This window comes from Pongo abelii, chromosome 11, assembly GCF_028885655.2.
Source record: "Pongo abelii isolate AG06213 chromosome 11, NHGRI_mPonAbe1-v2.0_pri, whole genome shotgun sequence".
Lineage (NCBI taxonomy): Eukaryota > Metazoa > Chordata > Mammalia > Primates > Hominidae > Pongo > Pongo abelii.
In genome coordinates, this window is record NC_071996.2 from 75,022,572 (window position 1) to 75,044,276 (window position 21,705).

The 21,705-nt window shown below is 44.9% G+C and overlaps 1 protein-coding gene across 3 annotated transcripts in view; it reads left to right on the forward strand.

Moving 5' to 3' along the window:
• Positions 1–3,053: 3,053 nt before the first annotated feature.
• ITGA6 (integrin subunit alpha 6) overlaps positions 3,054–21,705 on the forward strand; it is a 79,638-nt gene continuing 60,986 nt past the window's right edge. For 2 of the 3 annotated variants that reach the window (XM_024243160.3, XM_063712619.1), the window contains exon 1: positions 3,191–3,599. In XM_024243160.3, coding sequence (XP_024098928.1) covers positions 3,418–3,599 — 182 coding nt within the window. In that variant the 5' untranslated portion in view covers positions 3,191–3,417. Of the gene's footprint in view, positions 3,095–3,190; positions 3,600–21,705 lie in introns of those variants that run through there. The other variant, XM_054549497.2, reaches the window with a different exon arrangement.

Here is a 21,705-nt window from a genome sequence, read left to right on the forward strand (position 1 = left end):
GTGTGCTAGCACACACACACACATGCCCCATGCCCTATATACTCAGCACACCTTTATCACCAAGCTATCTCTCTCCCTTTGGTTCCAGACAAGTATCTTCCTGTCCCAGATTTTGTTTTCCCCATTAAAACTGTGTACTCCCTCCCCAGGTCTTTAATTTTTAGGGCTCTGAATTCTTTTATTCCTTTGGCCCCAGAGATTGATGTGTCCTCAGTGGATCCAGAATGACCGCTAAACCTCCTTTTTGTAAGACACTTTTGTAAAACACCCAACTCTGTTTTACAATGGAAATAACAACTGAGTCACAAAACTTGATTTTTTTTTTTTTTTTTTTTGAGTCAGAGTCTTGCTCTATCACCTAGTCTGGAGTGCAGTGGTGCAATCTTGGCTTACTGCAACCTCTGTCTCCCCATTTCAAGTGATTCCCGAGCCTTGGCCTCCCGAATAGCTGGGATTAGAGGTGCCCATCATTAGACCCGGCTAATTTTTGTATTTTTAGTAGAGACGGAGTGGCAGGGTGTGTGTGGGGGGGGTCTCACCATTTTGGCCAGGCTGGTCTCGAACCCCTGACCTCAGGTGATCCGCCCACCTTGTCTCCCAAAGTGCCAGGATTATAGGCGTGAGCCACCGTGCCTGGCCAAAACTTGACTGTTATAGTCAGAAGGAGCTGACAATCTTCAAATAAATTATGTCAAGAGTGAGGGTTTGACTCAACTTCAAGTATCTTTGGCATCTATGTTGAGAGTGAGAGTTTGACTCAACTTCAAGTAGGTAGGAGACAGGTGGCAGGTAGGAGCGCTGAGCTAATAAGTTTTCCATTTGCAATGGGCACTTGACATATTCCAGAACAAGACTCCCAGCCTTGTTTTTCTTTATCTGAACCTCTTCCCACACAAGCATAATTTGCTTCAGTAATGCTATACATGTAGTTGTGATATTTAAATTTAATATTATTTAGAATTTCAATTTGAGCACAATCTGTGTTTGGGATAAAGTAAATAACTCTGGCCATTCATACATCATCCACTAAACACATCTTGGGAAGACAGGAATGAATGGTCCACAGAATTACTCTTAGAAGCAAGGGCTGATATTCAGAATAGTTAACAGCTGGTATGACATGGGGATATCCAAGCAGAAGGAGCCCTTGCTGCACCAGGGCTTAAGGGCTTAAACTTTCATTTGCTAGGTTGTAAGGAAGTTGCTTAGTCCTAGGAAAATGGGCAGGGCAGGGATGGTTGCCCGTGAGCAACTAAGGGCAGCAGCTTTTATCAACCAATTCAGAATATTTCAGCAACCATTACAGCCAAATCACTGGCTCCTGGCTGAGTACACTCTGCAGTGAGGTTCATTATATTATGGCTATAATAGTCTGGACCCCATCTCTCTGGAATAGTACATATTTTACACGAAGGGAAAAGGCTAACTTGCAACTTATTTGCATGAAAAATCACGTTGCAAATACTTCTTAGTTTACTAGATTGTCTCCAATAGTTTCTCAACCTTATCAAGATGTATTTGTTAAAACTGTGTGCTCTCCAAAATCATCTACTGAATTTAAACCCACTGCACCCCACTTTGGACTATAATTGACTGGAGTTACCGATTGGAAAGGAAGTGGTACACACCCCTAATATGCTGACAGACTTACTCTGACAGCTGCTACCACCTGTGGGGACCCTTGATGATGTTCACGCAGCTTTTCTGAGTGGCACATGCTGTTCTCTTGAATACTCCTTGAGGTGAAGAAGAGGCCACCCCTTACCCCTGTGCACACACAGCTCCTGCTCTTTCCTGGGGCTGCACCCTGCTTGTATTTCCAATGCAGGGATGTCAGATTCCAAAGAGGGCTCCCGAAGGCATTCCAGAAGGCTTCAGGCCAGCACGTCCCAACCTTTTTATGCCATGGGACCCCTTTGGCAGGCTGCTGAAAACCATGGGCCTCTTCTCAGACTAAGGGTTTTAAATACATAAAAGAAACAAGAGGTTACAAAAAACGCCAGTAATATTGAAATATAGTTAACAAAATGTTTTTTAAAATTTGTGCTAGAGCAATATATATGCTTCATTATTGACATATAATATCTGGCTGATTGTCTAATAACTACTGTTATTTGAGATATTTGCAACAACTGTGATGTGATGTAAAAACCTATGGTTTCTAGTGATTACTAAGTCATAAATACTTATCCTACTGCTACTGTAGTTTGTTGTCTACGTTCATAATGGCAAAACATGCTAAATGTCAGAGGTTAGTGAAAATTAAGATGTAAATTTTTTCTCATCCAAGTTCACAGTACCCTTGAATTAATTATCTCTCCTTGGGTTAAGAACCCCTGCAGGATAAGGTTGCCCCTAGGGCCAACACCTCACTGGAGCCCCGCCTCATGTCCTGGAGGCAGGAGACTTCATGCCACCCACACAGAACTCGGAGCTGTCTCTTGGGCCAGCAGTTCTCCCCACAACTAGTTCTGAAAGTCCGGGGCTAGGAAAGAACGGCATCATCGCCTGAGCTCCTGGCGCCACTTTAAACAACCCATCCTTGACTTGCGTGACTTCTTCCACAAGCTCTCCTGGTCACCTGGGCAAAATCCTAGGTGATCTGGGGGCAAGGCGGAGCTTTGGTTTTCTGATCTGCAAAAAGAAACACCTACCTCATAGCACTGTTAGGATGAATCGAGGTAATGGCTGCGTTGTGTACATTATATACCACTATCAAGGTGTGTGCTGTGATCATTTTTGAGGGTTAGGTCTTTGAGGACCCAGAACAGTCTACACAGCTGTAGTCCCCAAGTGTTGGGCACGCCTTAAGCGCTCCACAAACACCTGTAGAAATGAATGAATGACTTATGAATCTGCACGTGTGCCCACATCTGCAAGAACAGGCTGCTCAGGCAATGAGGCCCGGTGCATCACCTGCAGTTTTCTTTATAACGGGTAGTAAAGTCTCCCTCGCTCTGTGCTGCTCGGCAACCACAATTCTCTCCACAGAGGGCGGCGCAGTGGGGCTGCTTCGCCGCGAGCTCGCCTCCGGGTCTCCCACGTCGTGGCTTCCGGGCAGGTACCGGGCCACTGGAGACTCCAGAGCCGGCGGGTAAGGTGCGGGCGGTGCGCCGGGCCGCGGGCGCGCAAGGAGGGGCGAGAGGGTGGGGAGGGGAGGGGCGGGGCCGGCGTCCTCGTCACTTGATAAAACGCCTGCGAGTCTCCAGAGAACAACGGGCTCATTCAGCGGTCGCGAGCTGCCCGCGAGGGGGAGCGGCCGGACGGAGAGCGCGACCCGTCCTGGGGGTGGGGCCGGGCGCAGCGGCTAGAGGAGGCGAAGGTGGCTGCGGCAGCAGCAGCGCGGCAGCCTCGGACCCAGCCCGGAGCGCAGGGCGGCCGCTGCAGGTCCCCGCTCCCCTCCCCGTGCGTCCGCCTATGGCCGCCGCGGGGCATCTGTGCTTGCTCTACCTGTCGGCGGGGCTCCTGCCCCGGCTCGGCGCAGCCTTCAACTTGGACACTCGGGAGGACAACGTGATCCGGAAATATGGAGACCCCGGGAGCCTCTTCGGCTTCTCGCTGGCCATGCACTGGCAACTGCAGCCTGAGGACAAGCGGCTGTGAGTTCCCGGACCCTTCCCACCCCCACCGGGGCGCCGGCCTGCGCGCGAGTTGAGGCGAGGGCGCGCCCTGTTCCCGCCGGCCCCGGGGAGGAGTTGGCCCGTGGGTCGCGCCCGGGCCGGCCGAGGCGCACCCAGCGCCCAGCGCGATCGACTCCCCGCCCTGACCCGCCCCGCGCGGCGCCTCCCTCCATTCAGCTCGGGAAGGAGGAGAACCCGAGGGCTAGGCTGGGCCCCGGGAGAGTTTACTTTTTTTTCTGTTTTAAACAAAGTGCTTTCCGCCGGTTCTTCCCTCCGGGCATGTTTGCTGGGACCCCGGCAGGTGGCACGCTTTGCTGAGCTTCACGTGTGTGTTTGGGGCTGGGGTGGCGTGCAGGGTCACCGCAGCGCTGCTGTGGGTTTGCAGGGAGCGTAGTTCCAGGATGGTCTAGGCCTTTCCCAAACTCACGGTGCACCCCGTTTCCCCTGCAGACTGGCGCGCCCCGCACAAGTTGGAAAGCCACTTTCCATGTGTCCTGCATGACTTTCCCAGCAAGGCGGGGGCGCTCCTTAGGAGATACTTTTGCATGCCTTTATAAAAAAAAAAAAAAAAAAAAAAAAAAAAAGGTGGGAGCAGGGGTGGGAATTAACCAAACACCTGTTCGCTGGACTAGATCAGCTGAGAAAACAAGTCTGAGTGGTGTGCCCAGCCCCCAAAGTACTCGGCCGCACCCGAGACCCGCTCGGCTCCTGCGTTGGGCGGGCACAGCCAAGGGGTTAAAGCAAAATGTCCGATCTGAGCCTGGACTTTGCAAACAAGGTTTGTAAGGGACAACCCCCCACCGTAGCGGTAAACCTCCCAGGAGAAAGAGGAGACCGGCACTACTGGCTTCTCCTTTTATTTCTTAAACAGTGTTTGGTTCCCACATGATCGGCTATTTAAGCCGGAGAGGGTATTTTGGCGCTTAGTCGCCTTAATCGCTATGGGGCTGCATTCTTGATCTGTGCTACTGAAAAATAGGCTGTAGCAACAAAAGGTCTCCCCTCCCCACCCAGACCTTGAGTTGAACTAAGGACCTTCCAGGACCAACAGACCGGAGAAAGCAAAGTGCAGCCACAGTGAAGAGATTTTGTGTTTAGGAGAGGCGAATGGGATTTTAGAACCGGAGGAAACCTCTTGATTTCAGCGGTTAACAACTTTGGAATTCGTGAATGTTGCAGCCCTTGAATTTTAGTCATTTTTTTTTTTCTGATAACACCTGCTAGGTGAAGCACAGAAATTAGCTGGGGGTGGGGAGGCTCTAGGAGGGTGGTCTGAGGCTGTATGCCTGGCCAGCTGCTTATACTCTGCTTTCTCTCAGAAATAATTGTTGTTAAGCTGTAAGTCTGAAATGAAAGGTTCCTGTTAACTCAGTTAATAGATGACGTCTATTGTCTCGGAATACTTGGTGTGTAGAATTTGAGCTTGTTAGTGCAGAAATGATTGTGGGCCAGCAGAGGGAATTCATTCTCCTGGGCATTCTCTCTCTGCACCAGAGGCCCATTGAAACCGGTGGCTTCCTTGAAATACTTGTTCAAGCAAAAAGTGTGAAGGGAAAGTACTGGGACAAGAAATATCCTGGCAGTGGAGATTTGCAAAACGTGACTTTGCCAGGAATCTGTGTCGTGAAGGTTAGCAGCATGCTTGCTAAAACTTGTTACTGCTGCTGGTCTTCTCCGGTATTAGAGCTGAGGCAACTCCTCCCGAGGTAAGGATAATAAGCCTGCAGTGGGGTCTGATGCCTTCTAGAAAAGCTCTTCTTAGCAGCTGACAGAGGGGAGAGGCCCCGTATAAGAAGACTGTATGTTTCCTAGAGTCCAAAGGCAGTGACCACACTTTAAAGAGGCTGTGGTTTATGTCACGAGCTGCCCACCTCCATGCTTTTGTAAAGTGTTCCAGCTTCAGGAATAGCATTGGTCTTCCCAGGAGAACCAGCACACACAGGCCATAAGCACAGGTCAGTTGTCACCTTTGACAGTAAAGAATGTGGGTGTAAATGGCAGAGCCAGTAAGACTGAGAAAACTTCTGGACCAGCTTCCTAAACTCTATGGAAAAACTCAGTGGGGGTCTTTCAGGGACCTGGTGGGAGAGAGACCTAAGCTGAGATTCCTTCTCGGCCTTTTATTAGCAGCTGTTAATTTACTTTGAGCTTTAATTTCTTTATCTGTAAAATGGAGATACTACTGCTTACTGGGGTTATTATGAGGATTAAGAGATAATATGCAAAGTGCTTAATGCCTGCCTGGCATGGGTACTTGCTGACTAAATGGTAGCTGTTAATGATCATTTAAAAAGCAGTAATTGTGTACCTACTGTGTGTCAGGTACCTTACAAGGTGTCTTAAACATTCTGTGATTCTAAGATTGCCTGAGAGTAAAGCCAAAGGTTATTGTTTTTGGGTAATGATATTTTAAACTCAGTCATGTTTATGAAACCCATGTTCAAAGCAACTTAAATAGGTTTTAATTAGACTTATAACAAAAGTGAGTTTAATGAACAGGGGACTTTGAGGAAGGAGAAGTAAAATATCAGATGCATGGGACGGTCAGATAGATGCACGATCATAGAAGACCTATCATAAATTTTTGTAGTTTAAATTTTCTATAGTGCCTTTAACTATTCAGTCACATTTTAGACTCCAGTTATGACTTTATGACAGAATAATATTGTGTCAGAGAGCCCCAAAACATGTCGGGTGTTCCTAAAGCTTTGGAGACTATAAAATTGAAGTAGATACCATAAACTTCATCCAGGTTTTCGGCTGTATATTAAAGAAGTTTCAGACTCCAAAAGATTACTCAATGGTCAGCCAAGTTGGTCCGCCGAGTGACCGAGGTCAGTGTCTGAGCACCTTGGACTCTTTAATTTCTCTTAGGTAGTTAAGATTGAGTCATTCCCAGAGGTGGAAGGTATGTGATGATGACTGTGGGTATATCCAGGCTATGAATCATCACTCTTAGCTCTTCTGGGAAGAGATGGATCTATATATGATCACAGGGAAGAACCTAGAAGAAGGAGATCTATAAGAGATAGTCTCATGAAGTCATTTTGGATTTCTGCCAACCCTCATTTTCTTCTTTATGGAGTCTCTCTCTGATCACCACTGTCTTCCAGATATGCTCCAGGCCCGCTGCCTGTTCTGTTCTGACCCTTACTAGGTTTGTTCTTGACTTTTCTCAGATTTGTCATGTTCCATCTCTTAAAATCATATTTTCTGAACTAGAGATCATCTAGTCCAACTGTCTCTCTTTACAGATGAAGAAACTGAAGCTGAAAGTTCAGCTTGAGCAGAATCTTAACAGAATGTGGATTTGAATCTCTGACCCATGCTCGTGCCATTTTTAAATGGAAAAGCCAGAAATGTTCTTCACACCTAGAGAAATCGGCAAGCGTCTGAATTTTGGAAGTGTACTATATTGTGTTGATTTATCAAACTGCTTCCCATATGCATAGGTCAGGGCTATCTATTTAAATATTGGTGCCTGGACTCTTACCGTTGACTCTATTCCAGCTGGCCTTGGAACAAGTTCTGGGTCCGTCCTTCTTTGCCTGCCTCCACCCCATTCCCTTCTGAAAAAGCCCAGTGAAGTGTGGCTATAGCTAGCCAAGAATCAGAGCTGTATTCAGGATGTGTACCTAAGCACTTGCTTCCTTGCATTTATTCACTCGGAATGCCATGTGGCCCAGGGCCATCTTCCAGGGATTGCTGGGTCACCTTGAATGCTAAGAGTAGAGAAAAAGCCAAAACGGGCAGCGAGACTTACAGGAAGTCTTAGGACTCTGCAAGAAAGCAGAAATAGGCAAGTTTAATTTTAACACAGGCTGGTGTGAGACCAAGTAATGACAGGGTTGGGGGAAAAAAAGGGTCAAAGTATTTATATGGTATAAATAATTTGTTGGGGAAGTCAGGTTAAATGCTTATATAAAAGGATTCCTTTATTATGAAGAAGTGGTTATTCTTTGTTCTCAGTTATATAGGCTCTCTTAGCATAACAATATATTGAGATTTAATTTAAGCTTTCATAACCAAATAGTACCAGAATTATGGCGCATGGTTCCCTGAAGACCTCGGCTCAACATATTACTGTGGACAGTGAGGTCAGTGAATTATTTGGTATTTTCAAGAGGCACAGTGAGACAAAACAGAAAATACTGTTGTAAGCTTAGATGACAGGGTCAATTGTGCCTGAAACACTGATTTAGTGCTGAATCAGCCCATTTTAAGAATATAATCATAGCTTAAGAACCAGTTTAAAATTTCCCCATCCTACACTAAAGCAATGTCTTTAACTCCTTTGGATAGTCTGTAGCACATTGTGTCTGACAATTCTGATGTTTTGTGCTTAACTGTGATCCACTATCTTTAGGACATGATCTAATCTCTCCCAACTGGATTGTAGGTTGTGTGAGGGCAGGGGTCTTACATTCATTTCTTTGCCTGCTAGCACCTAGCATATGCCTTGCAAATACAATAGAGTCTGATATTATATGCTCAGTTTAACCTGTGACATCAACTCTTCCTGCTGAGGGTGGAGAGAGGGAGAAATCCCTTTCTTTAACCCTTTGCCCTTCCTTGCTCAGGCCTCGGTGTCTTCTGCCTCTGAGGAAACAGAAGCTGTAAGCTTAGCAAAGAAACGCGCAAGAAGTTAATTCTTGGTTTTTGATTTTTCAAAGGCAAGGGTTCCAGCTAAGGGATTTTCATGAGTAATTTTAAATTACACCTGGCTTTTGCCCTAAAGGCAGACTTTAGAACCTAACCCCAGAAATACAGGCTGACCTACACTGCAGTGGGTACTCGGGACTTGCTGAGGTGGTTGGTTGTTATGAGGCTGGATAGAGAAGGATGACTGTGGAATAGAGATCCTTCTGAAAGCAACTTGCCAGGGGTGTGGGGGTCAAATGGAAGTGTGCAGTACATGTGTGAAGTCACTTGTGAATTGATAGCGGTAGGTTATTTCTTCAAGGATAGTAAGGGAATCTTGGATATATTTAACTCTTTCGGTAGGATGGTGGGAAGGCTGCTTACCTGCTCCTGGGGTGAGCCTAGGAGCCATAGCATGGGATCTGGGGTTCTGTGTAGCACCCCCGCTGGCTCCTGGGAGGATGGTAAAGATTATGTACTGCGGCAGTGGGAAGTGGATGTAGTCTCAGCCCCCAGTGCCCATCTTCCCTTTCTGGGCTTGGGTACAACTCTGGAATCAAATAACTTTATATCTGGAAGGAAGCTTAGGGGTTCTGAAACCTGGCTGGTCTTCAGGGTAACTACTTGGGCAACCTTTTATAAAAGTGTGATTCTCAGCCCAGCCTAGATCTATTACGTCAGTTTCCATAAGTGTGCTCCAAGAATCTGTTCTTAAAGTCTTCTTCGTTTGAGGCAGACTGGCTTTTCTCCTTTACACAGAAGGCAGAGTATAATGTAGTGACTAAGAGCAGAGCATAGAGCCGGGTGGGATCAAACCCTTTTCTGCCATTGACTAGCTATGATTTTGTGCAGGATTCCTAACCTTCCTAGGCCTTCCTCCCTTCAGCTGTGAAGCTAGTATCCTCGCACATTAGAATAGTCCTGGTCCAGAGTGAGCATTTTGTGTTTGTTAAGTAGATGAGGAAACCAAGGCTGTAAGAGGTGCAGTGGCGGCGGCATGTCTAGCAAACTTGGTCTTCAGTCTGCATCTTCCCTGCTTCCTGGCCTGTGCTGTGTGTGTGCTTTCTCCTTTTAGGTTTGGTTTTCATCACGTTTAAAGGTTTGGTTTTCATCACATTCTCCCTTTCTTCCATTCCATTCTCCAGTTGGAAAGTGCATCTCAGAAGAGCCGTGCCTTCTACTTAGCAGCCCTTCATAGCCACTAAGCCATAGATAAATCCCAGTGAGGTCTCAGTGTTCAGAGATGAGTGGACAGATGGGTGCACAGACATGATGGGGCAGTGACTGCAAGCTGGATACCCATGGAGGGTGGGTGGTGCAGTTACAGGATGGGCTTACTGCTAAGGAATACCACGTGTCTGGTTTCCACACGTGGCACCCCCACACCTCCATCCCTAGGAGGCTGGATAACTTGCACAACACCCAGGGCAGGTTTGAAAATGATTTATTTTTCTTAGTTTTTTGCTTGGCACTAATGTTTGCTAGGAAGGAGCTTGTGGATTATTGATGACAAAACTGCCTAAGGTTGGAAAGTATGTGGGCATATATGGAAGCAGTGTTTCCTTCACAGGTTTGTTTGTTAAACTGGCATTTAGATTTGCAAACACTGATCTCTTGGAACTAAGTTAAAAGGCTAATTGTTAATTAGCCCTGAACTGGGGCAGGTAGATGGGCCTCTCACCAGCGTAGGTCCCTGTCAACCTAATAACAGGGTTTGATAACCACCATCAAATCTGCTATCTGGCTTTTCTGCTTAGATAAACAAGGCAAGACGATCTCAAACCAGCGTACCGATTCCGAGGTTGGCATGTTTGCAGAAGACTGTTCGCAGGCCGCAGTGTGGCAGCAGACCCTCCCCAGTTCAGCCCCATGCCAGATTCCAACGTTGGATCCCACTATCGCTTCATCTCATCCCAAATTGGCAGAAAGATTGTTTAGAAAACTAAGTCTCTAAAACCAATTAAATGGTAAAGAAGACTGTTCTGAATTAGGGGGAATGGGAGGAAGTACCACTAAACGCAAGTTACAAAGGGCAAAAACTCATGACATGGAGCCGTGGGTATCTGCTTGCATGTTTATTTGCCAAGCGGCTAGTATATTTTGCATGTCATACAATCTGAAACTTACTTTTTTGAAAAGCCATTTCAGATATAGTATAAGAAAAGCCTTTGAGAGAAACATGCTTTCTAAGCCTGGGAGTATAGAAATAAAAATAAACTTTGCAATAATTGGAAAGGGGCACACTGGTTAGTGATTTGAAGAGTAAGGAAGCACCCAGTAATGCCTCTTTACCCAAGAGCTCTGTTTGCTTTGCTCGGTGATATCAGTGTCACTGTGGTTTCTTCATTTTGAAAAGGAAGTTCATTTGTACTGAGGTGGTTTTAAGTGTGTGTGTGTGTGAGTGATGCAAATGATAATAAACATTTCAGACCCAGAGGGTAGAATGTCACTGAACCTAAGCCTTCCTGAGCCAAATAACTCCTTTGTCCTTGCAGAATCAGGAACCCTTCTCTTCAGGATATGCTGCCATTATGATAAAGCACTGTGATGTAAAGTTAACGAGAGGATCCTTATCCAAGTGAATCACAGCCAAGGGGTGGAATGGTTGGCCTCTGGTATGGATGCCCCATTCAGCAGCACTGAGAGTTTGGAGTTGTTCTGTTCTCCTTCCTTCTTGCTGAGGGTAGTAAGAAATCCTCCCTAGGCCCCATTCCCCTGATATATCTTGTGAGTGATGGCCTCTTACTGGCAGTGTGATTATGTATGTCCCTTTAAAACAAAGGTATCGAAACAATAAAAGTTGTGAAATGGAAATGTTTAGAATTCTACAGAGAGATTAGAGATAGGTAGGAAAAAGGCCATTGTTTTCTAATCAAAGGTGCTGAGAACCTGTTGATTGGACCTAAGGAATCCAGCTTTGCCGAGACACAAAACCCAAGAGTTTTGTTTCTTTTTCTTTTCTTTTTTTTTTGAGACAGAGTCTCACTCTTTGCCCAAGCTGGAGTGTAGTGATGTGATTTCAGTTCGCTGCAGCCTTGACCTCCTTGGGCTTAGGCAATCCTCCCACCTCTGCCTCCCGAGTAGCTGGGACTACAAGTGTGCAGCACCACACCCAGCAATTTTTTTGTGTTTTTAGTAGAGTCAGAATGTTACCATGTTGGCCAGGCTGGTCTCGAACTCCCGGATTCAGGCAATCAGCCTGGCTTGGCCTCCCAAAGTGTTGGGATTACAATCATGAGCCACCATGCCCAGCCCCAAGAGTTTTCAAAAAAGGAAGAGTTCAAAGAGGCTCAGAAATGATCAAGTGGACATGCAGAGACAAAATTTTAGGAAAGGGATATTATTAATATTTGCCAGTGAGTCCCCGTTACTGCTGGTGAGACTAGGCCCAGGTGCCGACTTAAGACAGTACTTTGAAAAAGTTGAGAGGTGGCTTAAAGACCTGGGTGATGAATGAAGAAGACTTCCATGAATTTACAAGTGCAAAGAGAGATGGGTCTGGGCACTGCTGGGCCTTTTAGAGGCTCAAGGACAGTGGTCTTGGAGAAGGCTGAAGGAGACACCTATTGAATTAGGTGGTGCCAAGGCTGAGGGAGGAATTTTGGGAATCCCAGACTAGAGAAGTGTTTTAATGCCAAGAACATGGGAAACCCATTTCAGATACTGTATCAGATAAGCCAGCTTAGAAAGAAAAGCACCTTCTAAGGCTTGCCCTATATTTAGAAAGGGCTGCTACAGAGGTTAACTGAGAAGGGGTTGTAGGAATGTGGAGAGGCGTTGTGAGGATCCTCATTCAGGATGATCTGGGAGGTAAGCTCTGAGAGACAATGATCCCTCTTCCCAAGCTTAGCAGCCATGCCAGAAGCCAGCTGAGAAGGTTTTTCAATATCATAGAATATGTAAGCTCTGTAAGCTCATTTATTTCTCTGTGTGTGCGTACATGTTTTAACCCAAAAGAAATAGGGATTTTTGTCTTTATTTGAACATGCAGGGAATGTGGTCTGGACCTGCCAGAGAAACCGTGGCCAGCTTTTTAGGGTTTTCCTACAGAAATTGTTCATTCAACAGATATTCACTGAGTATTTACTATGTATTTGGCACTGTTCTAGTGCTGGGGCTACAGCAGCAAACAAAATAGACAAAATCCCTGCCTATGTTCTGATCAGGGAGACAGACCATAAACAAAAAGGTGTATCATGTTAGATAGTAATAATTAATGCAGAAGTGTTAATGCAAGAGAGGGGAGAATGGTTGATGTGATCTGCAAAAATATAAAGTAGAGAGGGAACAGGGAGTGCAGATGGGGAGGGAAGTGGTCAGCAACAGGGCCGCCTGGGAAGACTTTGCTGAGAAGGCGAAGCTGCATTCCTGGCAGAGAGAATGGCAAACACAAAGGCCCTGAGGCAGAAGCATGTTCAGGCAAAGCAATGAGTCTCCTTGGAGGCAGATTGTATAGGGCCTTATGGATCATCGAATGACTGGCTTTTACTCATGAATGAGATGGGGAGCATTGGAAGGTTCTGAGAAGAGTAGGACATTGTCCTCACTTGGATTTTAAATGGATTTCTCTGGCCTGCTGCCTTGAGAGTAGACTGTATGAGGACAAAGATAGAAGTAATGATACTGAGTAGGAGGCTCCTGTAATAAACAGATAAGAGATGGTGATTTGGACCAATGTGGCAGCAATGAAGATAGTAAAAAGTGCTTGGATTCTGGATATGTCTTGAAAGTAGAGTCAACAGGATTTCCTGGGGACTAGGTATCAGTTGGGACAGACAGAGTAGAGAAGAATGTGTCCAAAGTTTTTGACCTGAGCAGCTGGAAGGATAGAGTTGTATTATGGTTTGGGGAGAGATGTGAGAGGAATAGATTTTGGGGGCAGGGCAGGAGTATGGTTTTAGATATGTCAGGTTTCGAGTGTCTAGACAGCCAAGTGAGTTATTTAGGCAGTTGAGTAAGCAGCTGAGTCAATTTAAAAAATTGAATTTAAAAGCCTGAAGTTCAGTTGGAAAGGTTTGATTGGTGATGCAAGTAGAGGAGCCTCTAGGTTGTGTTTAGAATGATGAACTGATGAGGGCACCAAGGACGGGGACCGAGGCCTGAGCCCTATGTTGTTCTTACACATGGAGGTTACGGAGAGCCCTGGAGACTGACACCCATGGCAGGAGGAGAGGGAGGGAGTGTGTGGTCCTGGAAGCCACATGATGGGGTTTCAAAAAGGAAGTGAAAGATCAGTTATATCAAATGACACTTACTGAGATTTGATCGCTAGATTGGCAACGTAGAAGCCACTGGCGACCTTGTGAGAGCACTGATGGGGAGGAGTGGGAGCAATGCCTAATTGGAGTGGGTTTGTGAGAGAACAGGAGAGGAGGAATTGGAGACCATAGGAAGTCTTGAGGGATTTTGCTGTAGAGGGGAGCAGAGCCATGGCAACAACTGTAAGGGGAAATAGTGGGTTTTTGTTTCGTTTTGTTTAAGATGGGAGAAGATTATAGTGAGCTGGTTTGATGAAGATGATTCAGTCAAAAAGGAAAAGTTAATGTAAGAGAGGGGAGAACTGTTGGTGTGACCTCACCAACCGAGTAGGTGAGAGGACGTACCGTGGGGGAGCTGGCTTGATGACTGGAGCAAGGGTAGCTCATCACAGTTATGAGGAAGAAAGGCCGGATGAGGGGCACAGATGCAGGTAGGTGGCTAATTATCCTGGTGGAAGGGCATGGGGTTTTTCCATTGCTTCTAATTTCTCAGTGAATAATAATAAGTCATTAGCCCTAAGTTACTCAGTAGTTGTGTAAAAGTTTGCCTCATTAGGAGTAAGAACTTCACTGAGGCAGATGGATGTGGATTTGAATCCCAGCACCTTTACATTCTGTTGATTTTGACGTTGGACAAATTACTTGTCTTCATTGGTCAAATGGAGGTACTAATAGCACCTGCCTCAAAGGGTTGTGAACATTAAAGGTGAGGATAAAGCACTTAGCAGAGTGCCCGGAATATCCAATCAACGTCAGCCTTTACTGTTATGGGTCCCTTAAAGTAAAATATGAACATAATTCCCTCACACTGGGGAGTTTTTGTAGCTCCCTTATCTTTTCAGTCTGGTGGACAGCAGAGGTTACCCTTTGGGGGTCAGGTCAAAGGTTAAGTTTCCTTATGGAAAACTACAACTGGAGGGCAGTCCACAGGCCGCCATGAAGTATACATTGTTTTGATGAAGACAGGAAGGGAAAATATGGGACTTGGAAGAAGAAAGAGAAGATGGCAACATGTCAAAACTGTTTGGCAATCTGCAGACCTTTGTGCTATATTTGAGCTACAGAGAACCACGGCTTTTTGAGTTCTTAAAAGGCTCATTTTAGGTGTGGAAAGAGCTCTTCCCACGTGGGTCTGCAGCTCCAGAATTGGGTAGTGCCTTGGATGGCACAGTCCTGGTGTATCCTGCAGGCTGAGTGGACAGGAGGGCGTTGACTGGGTGTGTGTGATACAGGGTGGAAGCCAGCTCCGGGAATGCAGCAGGAGAGCCAAGGCTGTGCTTCCTGTTCCTGCTGGCCTGGTTGATTTGTCTTTGTAATCCTAGTCAATGTATCCAGCGTCTCAGTGCATATATTGAATAAAAAATGACACATGGCCTTGTTGAATTGTCAGGAGTGTAGAAAATTAGGCTAAATCAGCACTTTGGGTTCTAAAATACTGTCCTTTTTCAATCTCTTCTTTCAAGATTATTGGTGTAGACCTTGGAAATCTGAGTTCAAAAGGAAATAGAATATCTTTGGAATTTTGCAAAAGTGTGAGTCATCAGGACTTGAGCATACATTCCCCTGGTGTGCTGCAAATCAGATATGAAACATCTTCCTGAGGTGGCATGGTGGTGGTATAAAAGCTTCATTATAGTACGGAATGAAGTGTGTACTTATATGAAACACAAGTCTTCGAAGACATTACAAGCTTTTGGTGGTTGCTTTGCACTATGCCTCTATACATGTTCACCTGCCTCTGTCATTCAGTGCTTTTGTGAAAATGGCTGGGAAGCATTGACCAGCTCAACCTTTTCTCTCTAGAAGGAAGACTGAGACCGAGAAAAGTCAAGTGACAGCTAGTCAGTGGTAATGTGGGCCCTGAAACCTAGCTGCCCAGTGCCCAGACCACCTGATGGTATGCCATACACATCTTCCGTTTGGTGAAATAGCCCATTCTTGGAGTTAAACTTGTGCCACATAAATCTTGCCCTTAATAGAACAGTATCTTGGGTTTTTAAATGTCCCCTACATAGTGGGCTGGGAGAGAGAGCAAATACAGCCACCGTCACCCTTTTCCCTGCTTACTAGGGCACTCTAAATGACCATAGCACATTTTTTCAGTGGAATCTCAGAATTCTTTAGGTCAACATTGGTCAGCCTTCACTGTTGTGTGGGTGTTTGCAAATAAGACAGCACCTGTTTGCCCTCCTGGCCTTGCTAAATCCCGTGCATATGGAAGGCACCCTATAAATGTATGCCTGATGGATATGAGTCCTGTTGGTTTGTGAGCTTCTTAAGAATAAGGCTGACATTTTGTTCTTTTTTGGTTCAAATCTAATACATAGAAATGGATATTCAGTAGGTATTTGTTGAGCTCTTTGATTCCCCAAATACATTAAAGGCTTTTAGAGAACAGGAACCGGGGTAACCATTTCTTTAGAATGATCTTCTACATGCTGGTACTTTGAAAAAAAAATTATGGTAAAATATACATAACATAAAATTTATTTTAACCATTTTAAAGTATATGGTTCAGTATTGTTAAGTATATTCACATCATTTCTTGCCCGGAAATGATGTTGTTTCATATTATGAGGCCATAAAGTATTGATAAGCTAAATAAACTTTAACTCAGTATATGATTGTGCTAAATCATTTAATACTATATTCTAATGTGTATTAGTGGCAATAAAATTAAAAGTTGAACATATTTTATGGTACAAGTTGAAATTTAGTCTCATAGCTTATTATGTGTTTTTCCAATGTGGTTAAGGACTGCCGTGAGTTGAATTCAGCAGCTGTATACCTGGCACCAACAGCCTTTGAGAAACCAAGTAATAAAAGTTTTTAATTGAGTAACAGAAAATTGCAACTGATAAAATGCCTGCTATATTAGCTTATTTGTCATTTATATGTTGTTAGTACTCCTTAACTCTTGGTAGATTTAAGATGAAACCAAGAGTGGTTTTAGTTGCATTCTGTGTTCCGATTGAAGCTGAGGCTTGATTTGTGGCTTGAAGTTTGAAAGGAAGTGCCTGTTTGTTTAGGGAACACCAATTGGACTAACAGCTGTCCTTTGTAGTAAGGTCATCTTCAGCTTGTCTTGCAAATACTTTCCTTGTTCACTAATCCCTGCTCCCCACCCTGCTTCCTTTATAGCCATGTTAATCTATTACCTGGGAGCAGCTCTAGATTCTTGAGTTGGTAGTGACTAATTTCTCTGTTGCTCTCATCCTGTTGAGTTTAATAGGCTCTCTTTTTTTTTTTTTTTTTAACTAATGTTTTCATGATGAGATTTCTAATAAGCTATTTGGGAGCTATCAGAATAGAAACTAATAAATATTATCTATCAGCTGTCAGAATAAAAGCTTACTGAGGGTTCTGAACTGTGAGGCCACTGAAGGCAGGGGCTTGGGTCTGATTTATCTGTGTTTGCCTAGAGCTTTAACAGAGCCTGACACTTGTAACTCTTAAAAATATACTTTAAAATAAATCTAAACTCAGCCAGGCATGGTGGCTCATGCCAGTGATCCCAGCACTTTGGAAGGCTGAGATGGGAGGATGGCCTGAGCCTAGGAACTCAAGGTGAGAGTAAGCTATGATTGTGTCACTGCACTGCAGCCTGGGTAACAGAGTGGAGACTCTGTCTCTTAAAAAAAAAAAAAAAAGAAAAAAAAAATCGAACCTCAGTGCATAAGACACAGGTGTTTTCATCTGTGAACGAGAGTAGACACATTCTAGTAATACCCAATGTTTTTGTGAATTTCTTTACAATTGAAACTATTTTCCACTTGTAGAAGTTGGGAAGGAACTTGGGGAATGGCCTAGAAAGGTAGACCACCACACTCATTTCATAGAACAAGAAACCGAGACCTAGGATTTGTCATAGTCCTGCAGCCAGCTACAGACAGAGCTGTGCCCACAACTCCCTTCTTGTCCTGAGTTGTTTCTGCTTCATTTCCCACTAGAACCCCATCCTGCCCTCACCCCTAAGCAGAGGTCCACCTAGCTAATGTGTCTGTTTTTATAAAATGTCACCAGAAGCTTAAGTACATCGGTTCATGTCCCATCAAACTTGTCTGAATCTCTTTCTCATCATAGAGAAGTGCCATCCTGAGTTGCTCAGATGATAAACATTTCTCCGCTAGATACTAGGCTCGGATTTGCCTGTGGCCACAAATCCAGAAGCAGCTGTGTGTTCCCCATGTTGGTCACCAACCCGTGTCATGTTTCTGAATAAGGAGTTCTGGTTACCGCCACACCCCTCATTCATTGCTTTAGATTAGATGAAAGGCGAGGTGCCTGACTCAGGCCACGACTCACTCTGCTTGGGTAAACCCAGCTCCTCCTGGTAGGAAGTGATTGCCCCAGGCAGGTTGATGAGTGCCCACAGCATGCAGGACTAAAGCATTTGGACCCTGCAGCTATTTATAAACAGCACTTTACAGTGCTTTCGGTCTGAATATTGGTACTCCCCTGGAAAGGACTGATTCAATCCTTTCTGAAAGGAGGATAGACGAAGGGTGAGGAGTTCGTGTCGGATGTATTTTCATAGCTGAAAAGTTCCTCTGAATGCTGTCAGTGCCATGGATGTTTATAGGGAAGGTTAGAGTTCCTGTCTCTGATGTCATTCATTTTATGCTGTAGCTCACTTGACTGTGGGACTCCCTAGGAAAGCTTATCTACCTTTTCAGCTGTTGCACCTCTTTTCTTCCATGTAGTTTGCCCTCTGCCTTACATTCACTCTTCATTGTAATGCCCCAGTTGCCAGCACAGTGCCTGGCGCACAGTAGGTACGCGTTTGTGAGCTTGCTTTACTGATGTGTTGTCATGCCTCTGGAACGGGCTGTAAAAATCAATCTTTGACTCTTTTTGCCAGCAACCGCCTACATAAAGACAGCATGTATGAGCTTGTTTTATGCAATTATAAGGTTTGCTTCATGACTTGTGGGCGCTGTTTTTTTTTTTTAACCTCACTATCTCCATCATTTTCTCTGCAAGATTTTCAGTGACCCCCGTGTCCATGGACTGACCTCCATTTTTAAAATTTCATTTTTAATTTATTTTTGAATAGGTAGTACAGTCACATGGTACAAATATTAAAACTACGAAGATGGAATGAAAGTCAACCTCCCACCCTTGATCTCTAGGCATCCTGTTCTTCCTGGAGGCAACCATTGTTTTACCAGCTTACTGTGAATCTTTCAGAGCTACCTATACATTTACAAGCAAATATGCACATAGATTTTTTTTACTCATTTGCCATGTAGATTCTTCTGCACCTTGCTCTTTTTCTCTTGGTATGTTTTAATGCCTGTTCAATCTTGTAAATAAAGAGCTTCCTTATTATTTTTAATCTCTGCATAATACTCAGTTTTGAGGATGAACTATGATTTATTTAACCAGTCTGGGTATTCAGATAATTTCTAATCCTTTGCTGTTAAAAGCAGTGCTGCAGTGAAGAGCTTTATGTTTCCCTCATTTCACCTTAAATGGAGGATCAATTAATTCCTAGTGCAGAGTGGACTGGCCAGCGTTGTTGTTTTAATGGTCATGGCTGATTCTGGAGGAGTGATTGCCCTCATTCCTTTCTATCCTAACCGTCTGATAGGACCACAGGCTACGCTATCAGTGGGTTTAGTAGAGTCTTTTCAACAATAGAGTTGCCAGCCTTATGCCCAAGCTGTTGGATCCCTGAAGGCTTCAATGTTTGTGTCCTAGCTGTACTTTATGCTTGTTAAAATGTATGTGTTAAAATTAGAATGGCTTGTTGGAATGTGTAAGATTGCGTATAGTGTTTCATGTTTCATCACTGTGTTGAGTTTACAAAGTTACTTGATGTTATTTCTTTTTTCTTTTTTGAGACAGAGTCTCACGCTCTCGCCTAGGCTGGAGTACGAGTGGCGCACTCACAGGTTACTGCAGCCTCAACCTCCTGGGCTCAGGTGATCCTTCCACCTCGGCCTCCCGAGTACCTGGGACTACAGGCATGCACCACCACGCCTGGCTAATGTTTGTATTTTTTGTAAATATGAGGTTTCACCATGTTGCTCAGGCTGGTCTCAAATTCCTGGGCTCAAGTGATCCTCCCACCTTGGCCCCCAAAGTTCTGGGATTACAGGTGTGAGCCACCGTGCCTGGCCCATCGTTTCATTTGATCCTTGCAACACCCTATGAGAAAATTTAGAATGATTTCACAGATAATCCACAGTGATACTCAGCTAACGGGTGGTACTGCCAGGACTTGACCCCACCATTCTTGTAACTTCCTTGGTATTTCTGATTATGGTTTTGGCCTGCCAGTTTGTTATGGAGCAGAAAAGAAGATGTAAGCTTTCTGGAGGTAGTAGCTGCTACAGGCATACGCTATATTATCTCAGCAATAGCAAGTCCAAGTAGGACTGATTCGGTATACACAAAGAAGTATTAGTTGCTAAAATATTGAAATAACTTTCATTCTGGTTGGTACAGGTTGAGTATCCCAAATATGAACAACCAAAATCTGAAATGCTCCAAAGCTGGAAACTTTTTGAGTGTTTTTGAGTGCCTGCCAACATGACATGCAAAAGAAACATTCACTGGAGCATTTCGGATTTTGGATTTTTAGATTTGGGGTGCTCAGTAAGTATTAATGCAAATATTCCAAAATCCCCGCCCCCGCCCCCTGCCAAAAAAACCCAAAAACCCAAAACACTTGTGGTCCCAAGCATTTCAGAAAAATGATACTCAACCTGTAAATAGCTTTGCCCCAAACCCCCCTGAGTGTCTTTCTCTACTTCCTTGGCCACTTTTCACATAGGAACCCCCATAATCGCCACATATTTCCCCCCACAACCCAGCAACTAAAGGGGAAATGCCCTCATTAAGCGAGGAGCCCCTGGATTGTAGCTCCCGTGCTATGGCCACCATCTGTGCTCGCTAATTGGTTCCCAAGCCATACTGGTCCCTAAATATTCTTAAATCTCTAAGTGCAGGAATGGAGTAGTAAACAATTTAAATGTTTAGGCATATAAATTTGATTTCTGTAGGTTTTTTTGTTTGTTTGTTTTGTTTTGTTTTTGAGACAGAGTCTTGCTGTCACCCAGGCTGGAGTGCAGTGGCGGGATCTTGGCTCACTGCAACCTCTGCCTCTCAGGTTCAAGTGATTCTTCTGTCTCAGCCTCCCGAGTAGCTGGGACTACAGGCGCCCATCACCATGCCTGGCTAATTTTTTTGTATTTTTAGTAGAGACAGGGTTTTGCTATGTTGGCCAGGCTGGTCTCGAACTTCTGACCTCAAGTGACTGCCCGCCTCAGCCTCCCAAACTGCTGAGATTACAGGCATAAGCCACTGTGCCCGGCTGGTATTTATACTTTGTAGATTGCCTTTGTTGTTCATAGTATCCTATTTCTAAATCTGTTTTCTTTTTCTTTTTTTTAAAAAAAAGCCAGGCGCAGTGGCTCACGCCTGTAATCCCAGCACTTTGGGAGGCCGAGGCGGGTGGATCACGAGGTCAGGATATCGAGACCATCCTGGCTAACACGGTGAAACCCCGTCTCTACAAAAAATACAAAAAATTAGCTGGGCGCGGTGTTGGGTGCCTGTAGTCCTAGCTACTTGGGAGGCTGAGGCAGGAGAATGGCCTGAACGCGGGAGGCAGAGCTTGCAGTGAGCTGAGATCGCGCCACTGCACTCCAGTCTGGGCGATAGAGCGAGACTCCGTCTTTAAAAAAAAAAAAAAAAGAAAAAAAAAAAAGAAAAGCCTGAAAGACCTCTTTTGGTTTTGCTTTTTGCTTTGTGTTTGTCTTCCCGGCCTCTAAAAATCTGGGTAGCTAGTCTGAGGTGTTGGGACCCAGGACTTGCTCTCTTGTTGCTCCACCATTGGAGCCTCAACCTCAAATTCAAGGTGGTGGCACCTACATTCCAGGCAGCTGAAGAAAGGAACAAAGAACAGAGTCAAAGGCACATGCATGCCATCTTCTAAGGAAAATTATTGGAAGCAGCAGTGTGATGCTTTGTCACACGTCCTATTCAGCAGGACTGAGTTGTGTGGCACAATCCAGCTAAAGAGGGAGGTTCACTTGAGTAGTAGTTATTCAGCGTGGCCTTATGCCCAACTAAAAAGTCTTTTACTATAGGAAAGAGGAGAACTGATGTTGGGTGACAGCCAGCACTCTCTGGCAGAGCTACTAAGCCTGTTGTTTCATTTATCTCATTTAGAAAAT